General features: G+C 33.7%; 1 protein-coding gene across 2 annotated transcripts; it reads left to right on the plus strand.

Moving 5' to 3' along the window:
• The first annotated feature begins 4,843 nt into the window (after window positions 1–4,843).
• Window positions 4,844–8,724, plus strand: LOC146899220 (receptor-like serine/threonine-protein kinase SD1-7). Of its 2 annotated transcripts, XM_085732927.1 has the most exons (7): window positions 4,844–6,205; window positions 6,494–6,634; window positions 6,758–6,957; window positions 7,083–7,293; window positions 7,373–7,610; window positions 7,722–7,869; window positions 7,997–8,724. In XM_085732927.1, exons 1-7 carry the CDS (start codon window positions 4,954–4,956, stop codon window positions 8,303–8,305), a joined length of 2,499 nt encoding a protein of 832 aa, XP_085589053.1. In that variant the 5' UTR covers window positions 4,844–4,953; the 3' UTR covers window positions 8,306–8,724. The 2 variants fall into 2 exon arrangements, with proteins under 2 accessions (XP_085589053.1, XP_085589054.1); XM_085732928.1 differs by lacking the exon at window positions 6,494–6,634 and having other exon boundaries at window positions 4,850–6,205.
• Window positions 8,725–9,767: the final 1,043 nt, after the last annotated feature.

Below are 9,767 nucleotides of genomic sequence, written 5' to 3' on the forward strand. Positions count from 1 at the left end.
TTTTGCACTACTTATTTTGGTTTCATATTTTATAAAACATTCACTTTCATCATTGAAAATTAACGATACTTAGTAGTTTGCTGTACTGAAATCTGAAATATCTTAATTGTTCTTCCTGCAACAAAGATTCTTATGCTGAAATGCTATAGTCAACATTAAAGGGACTCTGCTGCTACCTTCAGCCTTGGGTAAGAAATTTTCTTTCTTACACTCGATATTGTAGTATGATAAGTAGTTATCTTCTTCTATGAAGCATTGATACATACACGGTCACTAAACATGACACTGACACATCGACGCTAGAAAAATTTGTAAATGATTGAATGTAATCACAATGTTTGTGTCATGTCGAAACTTGATACTGAACACGTGTTGGACATTTGACAAGACTTCAATCTAAAGTGTCCGTGCTACGTAGGTTATTATTTTGTTGATTTCAATTCGTGTACAAGACTACCCTTACAACTTATTTCATTTCTTACAAGTGAAAACAACCTAATTTTGTGGATGCATAGGCATAAGAATGGAAGGTCTTTTGTAGGAGTTCCTTTCATGGTCCTTAACATTTTAAACCCACACGACTTCAACGTTATTTATCATGTATAGTCTCTTAGAGTATTGCCACTTAGCACTTAGCTTGGAGCTGAGTAGCAACGTGCTTGAAATGGTGATTGCCATAGGAAACTTCTCCAAATTAATGTAAAATGAATCTCTCGGTATGTCGAACAGAAGCTGTATCTTGGATATATCTAGTAGAATTTGTGTGATGTTGGTGGGTTGGGTACATAGCAGATGACGATTTCTTCCACCCACGAAAATCATTAGACTGATCCGCATACAATTAATGTATAATCTGCTGCTGTTTGTTCTCTACTAAATACTAGTGTATATAATGAGTTTCATGTTGGGGATTGTTCTGTTAGAATAAGCATGAGGTTGCTTGCTTCCTGGTCAATCAAACTCACCGAAAGCATCATAGGGAAGATTCTGCTTACTTAGATAGGATCTTTCGAAGTTCTAAACTCGCAGCCTGATCTTCCAGGAGTTAAATGTACGACTGTATTGAATTACTGCAGTAAAATCAGTTCCAGAAAAGATATTTGAAGGAAATAGATGGGGGGAGATATCCTATATGTATATGCATATACCCCTTTTTTGTGACAGGGTGTATATGAATACCTTAAGATATATATGATGCTAAAAGTTTTCTAAGGGTGAGTGAGTTTCATTTTCTCTATTTTTGAGCTGTGTACATCTTCTTCTGCTGCGTTGTGGTGTTTCACAAAATTAAAATCAAAATCTTTAGAACTTGTCCCTCTAACAAACAAGTTTTTGTTGCACCAATTGATGTTATTAGATAGCTCTTTTTATTTTAGTGTGATTGATAAATATGTAGAAGGTGGGACAATCTATGTAAAAACATTGATCATTGAAGAAATGAAGGGAGTGGTTCGATAAAAAAAGCTCTATCGCATGAAGGATCCGCTTACCACCAAAAAAAATTCCCCTTCTTCCTATGCATCTTCTGCATTGATTTTTCCTTACTTGCAAACTTGTGCAGTCGAACCAGGGCACTATCCATATTTATTCTAATTTTGCTAGGGCCAAGAAAAACCAAGTCCAAGCTTCAAGGTACAGTTGTTTTTTCTAAAAAAAAAAAAAAGTTTATTTCAAATTTAAACTAAAGCAATTAACACTAATAAAAATGTTTATAATTTTTAAAAAAATTAGCAAAATAATGGGTGTGTTTGAACTTTGATTTCACATTTCAAATAGTCTTATATCAATATATGTAAAACTTTATTGTAACTCGGTTTCATATATTTGATTATTTTTTTTTTAATTATCAGCCACATAATTGAATACAATTAAATAAAATCATCCCTAATAATTCCATTATCTTGGAAAATTGAAATTCAGACAATGATAATGATGATTAACCTAACACTATTGCTTTGAGGGAAAATGCTGCATGGAAAACCTTACCAAGGGAAAAAGTGTGTAGAATTTATACAAAGGTAGACACAATCTATTATGATGAAAATCATCCTTAATAGAATTTGGCAAGTTATCCCACCAAGTGAGACGAGATAGAAATACTAACATTCGTCATACGGCCAACACAACAATTCTCTTCTTTATAAATGTGAGTGACCTTGAAATTCGTTTTTTTTAATAAAATCCAAATAGTTCTGCCAACGATGATATAAATTCCAAGGAATAATCTTAGATTGCGTAAAAACCAAGTTGATAAGCTTGAAATCAGATTCAAGGCGGAGATGAGTGCAAGTTGTCTCATAAGCTAACTCAATAGCAAGAATAACGTCCATAATTTCAGCATTCAGAGCGTACAAAATATCAATATTAGAAACAAAGCAACCCAAATTAGCTTGGTAATGTCTAAAAATACCACCATAGGAAGCTGGACTAGGACTACCATGAGCAACGCCATCAGTGTTATACTTAATTCGATGTGAACTGAAGGGGGCCACATCACCTTTTTTTTTATCTCAGGAGCATTATGAGGATGAATTTTAATAAAGAAAGCCTTAAGGACCATAAAATCAGATATGTTAGGTGAAGCAACAATATTAGGGTAATTACCTCTCAAATAAACATTTGAAATGATAGTATTGATGGAAGTCTTCCAAGAAATAAAGCAACTTATCATGAATAAGTCTCCAAAAAATCAAATAAGTGTCCAAACAATTAAAGACTTGGTCGCATGGATGTCTTTGTGCCATATGTTCTTAGCCCAAAGAGCAAGCTAAAATGTTACAACACTTGAACAATGAAGAAATTGATGAGGACAACACTTGAGAACTCTAAAGCGTGTTTTTTTACTCAAACATTCACAATTAACGACTTGGCCTCATGGATGTCTTCATTTCTGGATCTTTTTCCTCGTACATTGTTAAGTGCTCAAACCTTAGAGGCTAATGCCAATTGAAGTAAAATATTTTCACAAGAAATGGTGTTTGAATTGTGAACGGTTAAAATTTTGCCAATAAAAATTCTTCAAATATAATTCACGATTAGTTTGTTAGTTAATAAATAATAACAATAATAATTATGAGGTGTGTGAATATGAACAAATAAAATAAGGGTTAAATATGTTTTTGGCCCTTATAAAATTGCGACCTTCTAAATTTAGTTCTTACTTAATTTTAATAGCTTTTTTAATCCCTGCAAAAAAAAATTTACTTATAATTTTAGTCCCTGCTAAAATAAATTTTGTTTAATTATCCTTAAACTCTTAAATTTTTTAACGATTCTTTTTATACAAGTTTAGAACACTATGAAAGGTTCATTTACTAAAATCTATAATTTTTCAACATGAAATAAATTAAATATGAATTTTTTAAAACGACAAAAGTTTAAGATATAAGTAACAAAAATATGGACGTAGAAATCAAATTTTTGCGATAATTTTGTCGGAGGACCATTTAATAATGTTCTTAACACGCCTGTAAAAAATTGTTGAAAAACTTAAGAGTTTAAACATAAATTAAACAAATTTGGATTGAATAAGGATTAATATTGAGTGCAGAAATTTTTTGTAGGGATTAAAAATGCTATTAAAATTAAGTAAGGACTAAACTTACAAGGTCGCAATTTTGTAGGGACCAAAAACATAATTAACCCATAAAATAAAGAGAGAAGAAGAAAACGGACAAAAATTTATCTTGGTTCACTCAAACTAGACTTCTAGTCCCCACACATGTGTGAGATTCAGATTATTCACTAGGTAGTTGAGTTATAACTTAATCTCAACTCCTCTTTTGTCTTGATCTTTATTACAAACTAGTAATTTTACCCTTGAGTTTACACACTTGTTTTCAACAAGCTAGATCTTTTCTTTTACAAACCAACACAAAATAAATTTTTACTTGGACAAAATAAATTATTTGGGCTTTACTAAAAGAGCTCAAAACAAAAGATCAATTTTAAATGAAGAACAAAAAGAGAGTTTTTTTTGGAGTATTTAATATCTGTATGCTTATTGCTTCTTAAAAAATTTGGTGCCTCTCTTATGTGAACTGGCTTGCTAGTTGAGAGCACCTCAATGAAAGAAGTATCCTTGCTGCTTTTCTAAGACTTGCTCTCACGTGTGGGGTTGAGGTAAAGAAGCTAGCAATATACATCTTGCTCTCACGTGTGAGCATGAACAAAAAATTGCTAGTAATGTGTTTTTATTCTCACATTCAAACTTTGCAAGTTTGAAATTATTGGGTCCCACGTATGAAGCTTTGTCAACTTTCCATAGCAATTGAAATAATTCATGCAAACTTTGTCAAGTTTGAAATTATTGGGTCCCACGTATGAAGCTTTGTCAACTTTCCATAGCAATTGAAATAATTCTCATGTGTAGAATTTGGATGCAAGCTAGGAAGGCTTTTCTCCCTTGCACTTTTACAGCCATATGTACTTGGTTTGTCCATAAATGAAAAGATAAGAGGTGGTTTTGCTTCAAAGGCTAGTGCCAAAAATGTGTCCTTGTTTTAGCAAAAGTACATATGTGGTGTTGTGGCATTTTTGTCACAAAGGAATGTTAATTAATTGATCCTTGATGCCTTAAATTGCAATATGCCAAACTACACATGAGCTGTATAGCCTACTGGAACAAAAATAAACGGTTGTTGCGCGCCTTTAATATTTAATCTGTGACTAATTAAAACACTAAACTACACTAGTTAAATATAATGATAGTGAGAACTATAATTTAAATATGTTTATCATCTTTAAAACTTAAAATAGGGATTTAGACGCAGAACATGTCAAATGACATGTTGCAACGCCTACTCTATACGTATTAAATGGTATAATTTTCTTGGACCACGTTGCTGAAATGGAAGACTTACTATTCAAAGTCTCCTCAAACAAATTAATCATGAATATGTATTATGCTAAAGAGAGTGCCAAATTCAGAATTCAGCAGTGAAAACTATTACCATGACACTGGGTTCTACATTCGTTTTCTTGTCAATATTATTATTATTTTGCGTCAAATTGTCTTCCGTGAATGCAAATTCCTACAGAGAATTCCTACATATGGGGCAATCAGTCAAAATTTCAGACACGGTTGTTTCATACGGTGGAAACTATGAACTGGGATTTTTCACCAGAAACAGAGAGAACTCCACCAAGTACTATGTGGGTATATGGTTTAAAAAGGTACCAAAGGACAAGATTATTTGGGTTGCCAACAGAGATTACGCATTTCAAACATCCTCGGCGTTACTTACCATTCATCCTGATGGTAACATTGTGATCATAGATGGACAAATGATGTACCTCGTGACCAACATTTCAAATAACAGCTATAGTGCCTATGCAACGCTCTTGGACTCAGGAAACTTGGTACTATTGAACACCTCTAACAAAGCGATTTTATGGCAGAGTTTTAATCACCCTACGGATACCCTTTTACCTGGAATGAACATCGGACACGATATTAACACAGGGTACACTCTGTCTTTGAGATCATGGACTACTGCAGAAGACCCTGCTCCTGGACCATATACTCTCCAATATGACGCCGGCTTTGCGAGTCTAACCATAAATAAAGGTTCTAATGTGTTGTGGGTTGATGGTAATTCCAATTTATCTATTGAAGGTGTTTTAAATCGAGTAGATTTGCAACTCAAAAGAGACTATGACACTTTTTCAATTGGTAGCAATTCTAGGTTGGTATTGGAAGTGTCTGGGGATCTTAAATACCAAGGCTGGTCAGAGGAATCTAAGCATTGGCTTTCTCTACAGTCATCCAAGTGCGGAACAAACAATTCTTGTGGAATTTTTTCCATTTGTAATCCGCAAGATCGTGACCCTTGTCACTGTCTCAATGGTTTTGAACCGTTTGATGCTGATTCTTGGAGAAAGGGGAATAGGTCAGCTGGATGTGTCAGGATAAAAGAATTATCCTGCAGCAGCAAAAACAGTATCGATGTATTCGAACGTTTCAGTTCAGTTGAATTACCTCCATATGAATTGAACCTACAGTTCGATGCGCTATCACAGTGTAGCAACACTTGTTACACCAACTGTTCTTGTGTTGCTTATGCTTATGATTTTAACGGCAACTGCAAGTTGTGGAATGATCAAGTACAGACTCTGAAGAACATCTCAACTGATATTCAAGACGGTAATAATAATAAACCAAATTTTTATCTCCGACTTGCTGGCTCAGACTTGCTTCCCACAAGTAAGTTGAAGGAACCTACTTTACCTTTATGTTACCTTTCCTTTTCTTTTTTACATCATTTGAAGGAATATAGGACTAGACAGCATAAAATTAGCATCCGAAATTAGTGACGAATAAAATAAAATCTCTCTAATTTCCTCGTCGCTAAACTTAACGATGGAATTAGAGAAAGATGTAACATTATTCCTCTCCAATTTATGTATTCTCAGTAGCGTTATGGACACCAAACTAAATGCAATTTTCGGAATAAATGGAAGCATTTTTCTAACTGACAAGTCTCCTTTGCAGATCCTAATGTAACGACTGCAGTTGGAAGACATGAAAACAGAAAGAGGAATCTAATTCTAATTGCTACTTTGATCTCATTTCTAATATTGCTTATACTGATTGGTTTATTTGTTTACTGGACTAGAAAGCAAAGGAGGAAAGGTAAGAAGTAAAACTAGTTCAAATTGCAACTAACTCAAGAGTCATAACGTAACTCATATGATCCGTTAAGCATTACAAATTTTCTGACTTATCACATCAACTATAACTCTCTTATATTTCTAGGGGATGATTTGCTAAATTTTGAAGTAGGCATGACCATGAATGTTAAAGACTCGGAAATTACTAAAGCAGACAAGGGTACAAAAGTTAGGAGGAAAGAAGTCAAGTTGCCATTATTTAGTCTTGTGAGCGTTTCAGCAGCAACTAATAACTTTTCCGATACAAATAAACTTGGCGAAGGTGGCTTTGGACCTGTGTATAAGGCATGTTTGAAGTTCTTTTTTGAAATATTGTAATAACTTGCACTCTTTTGGAATGCTATTGATGTAGCTTTGTCGAATCAACAACCATTTACACATATTTTTATAGGACAAATTTTCCTTTCCAGGGTACACTATTGAATGGGGGTGAGGTTGCAATAAAAAGGCTATCTCGAAGATCAGGTCAAGGATGGGAGGAGTTGCGAAATGAAGCATTGTTGATTGCGAAACTCCAACACAATAATCTTGTTAGACTTCTCGGCTGCTGCATTGAGCGGGATGAAAAAATGCTTATTTATGAATTCATGCCCAATAAAAGCTTGGATTTTTTTCTTTTTGGTCTGTACATTTCAGAGACAAAAATCTCCATTCTATTTAACCCAAACTATAGTTTGTGACATCTTTTTATGCAAAACAGATGCAGTAAAAAGAAGGATGCTAGATTGGGAAACACGGGTTCGAATAATTGACGGGATTGCACAAGGACTCCTTTATCTGCATCAATATTCCAGATTCCGAATCATTCACCGAGATTTAAAAGCTAGCAACATATTGTTAGACGCCAACATGAATCCTAAAATATCAGACTTTGGAATGGCGAGAATATTTGGTGAGAATGTTCTTCAAGCAAATACAAATCGCATAGTTGGAACTTAGTAAGTACTATAAACTAATATTCTTGTCTTCATTTGCAACGAAAATTTGCTTTAAATTTTTATACAAGTAATCAATAATCAACTAAGAACTCTTTAATGATGGTTTTTCAGTGGCTACATGTCCCCAGAATATGCTATGGAAGGCGTTTACTCAATTAAATCTGACGTGTTTAGCTTTGGAGTCCTTTTGTTAGAGATTATAAGTGGAAAAAAGAATACTGGTTTTTATCAAACAAATTCCTTCAATCTTCTTGGATATGTAAGTTCCTAATTTCAACTCAACTTATCATAATTGTTCTAATTTCTTAGTTTTTGAGATATTAAATATGCATTAATCAGACCCATTGTAAAAATATTCTCATTATATTACTTGCTAAATATTCAAGGCTTGGGATCTATGGACCAACAATTTTGGAATGGACTTGATTGATTCAAAACTGGATGGTATCTCCAACAAGCATTTAGTACCAAAATACGTGAATATTGGACTTCTATGTGTTCAACAAAGTCCAGAAGATAGACCAACCATGTCTGATGTTGTAACAATGATTGGAAATGACACTGCATCCCTTCCTAGTCCAAAGCCACCAGCATTTGAAAATGTGAGGGGTATTGAAAATTCAAGACTCTCTAGAAGCATAGAAGAAAACGTTTCTGTGAATGTTGTCACAAATTCACTAGTTGAAGCAAGATGAGTTTTAGGGTGACTTCACTAAAACTTACTTGTTTGGGCAATTTGAAAAACTTGTTATGTCCATGCTACTATATTTTTTCTTTCTTTTTTCTGTTCCAATGTTGTTTTAGTCATCGATTTTTTTTCTGTGAATCGGGTATGATCTGCGCGCAACTGCATAGACTAATCCCTCGAGTCAAGTAGTGGATGGCAAAGTTCTCCTTCAAGAGATTTAAGTTTGCTGCTACATTCAAAGGGTTGTATAAGAACGCATGACCTCTAGTTAAGCTAGAAGAAATCTCGTACCATCTCATCCAAGTGCTCCTGAGTGTTTTAGTCGTCAAATTGAGTTAAGAAAGAATGAGTTTATTCCGATCACTAAATGTAAGAATGAGTTAATTGTTTTGTATTACTAAATGAAATAAAGAAAATGTTAAATTCCTTTTGGCGGCGTCATAATTCCTATTTATTCCACTTTAATGAACTCATTGGCTTTCCTGGGAGTGTCTCTCTACACCAGAGTTTTTCCGGTGTAAATAGCGCTTTTCAATTTTCAAAAGGTTTTTGCGAAAGCATGATTTATAAACTTGTGACTATTGAATTTGTGCGAGACGATGATAACAAAATAAAGACAATGAACAACAATTACAACTAAGATTCAAAGTTGAATTGAGAGGTTCAAATAATGAATCTTATGGAGCAAATCAATTATCAATATTGATACATAAAAATTGTAAAACTAAACAATCTCAAACCAAACCTATTAACAACCATCACACTAACAACTAATGAACACAAGGTATATGAATCAATAGCTTGAAACTTATTTAAACCTTGATTGTAATGAAATTAAATTTGAAAGAATCTCAATTGAAGTAATTGAGATTATGTTAAGTAAACAAAAAGATTCACAATCCAATCAAGATAGTTTCAAACATAGAAATTATATACAATTATAAATGCAAAAATCTAAAAGGATAGGGAAGAGAAGAACACCGCGATTTATAGCAGTTCCCATTTCGTCCTCACTTCGGGTTACCTCCACTCTTCTTGATAGAAAATGTCTCTATCAAGGACTTCCACTATGTTGAAAAATGTTTACAAATTGTTATTATTACAAAAGATTCCCTCGATAACCCTAATCTTCAATCATAAGAAACCACAACATGACCAATCTTCAAGTACTCTTTAAATTGGAAATTCTCCAAGTCTTTGAAACTCAAGCTCTCATGCAATCCTTGGAATTCCTTCACCTTGAATTCTTCTTCGCTATGTTTGAAGCTTGGATCCCCTTGAACTTGAAAAGTTAGAAAGACCCCCACAATTCCCCATGGAGGTGGAAAGAAATCCCTCTTTTCCTTTAGACCCATGATCCTCAATCAAGTTCCTTGAAAGAAATCAATGTACATCTCGTATATCACTAGCAATTTATGACTCAAAATCCACAAAGAATCTTAGAAAAAGTGTTTAATCTCAAGAAAAAG

Source organism: Medicago sativa, chromosome 8 (genome assembly GCF_051527215.1).
Source record: "Medicago sativa cultivar Bolivia chromosome 8, Bolivia_mono, whole genome shotgun sequence".
NCBI lineage: Eukaryota > Viridiplantae > Streptophyta > Magnoliopsida > Fabales > Fabaceae > Medicago > Medicago sativa.

Coding starts and splice junctions, on each gene's coding strand:
- LOC146899220 (XM_085732927.1), top strand. CDS start 4,954: ATGACACTGGGTTCTACATTCGTTTTCTTGTCAATATTATTATTATTT. Junction 6,635..6,757: donor TAGAAAGCAAAGGAGGAAAG/GTAAGAAGTAAA, acceptor TTATATTTCTAG/GGGATGATTTGCTAAATTTT. Junction 7,870..7,996: donor CCTTCAATCTTCTTGGATAT/GTAAGTTCCTAA, acceptor TAAATATTCAAG/GCTTGGGATCTATGGACCAA.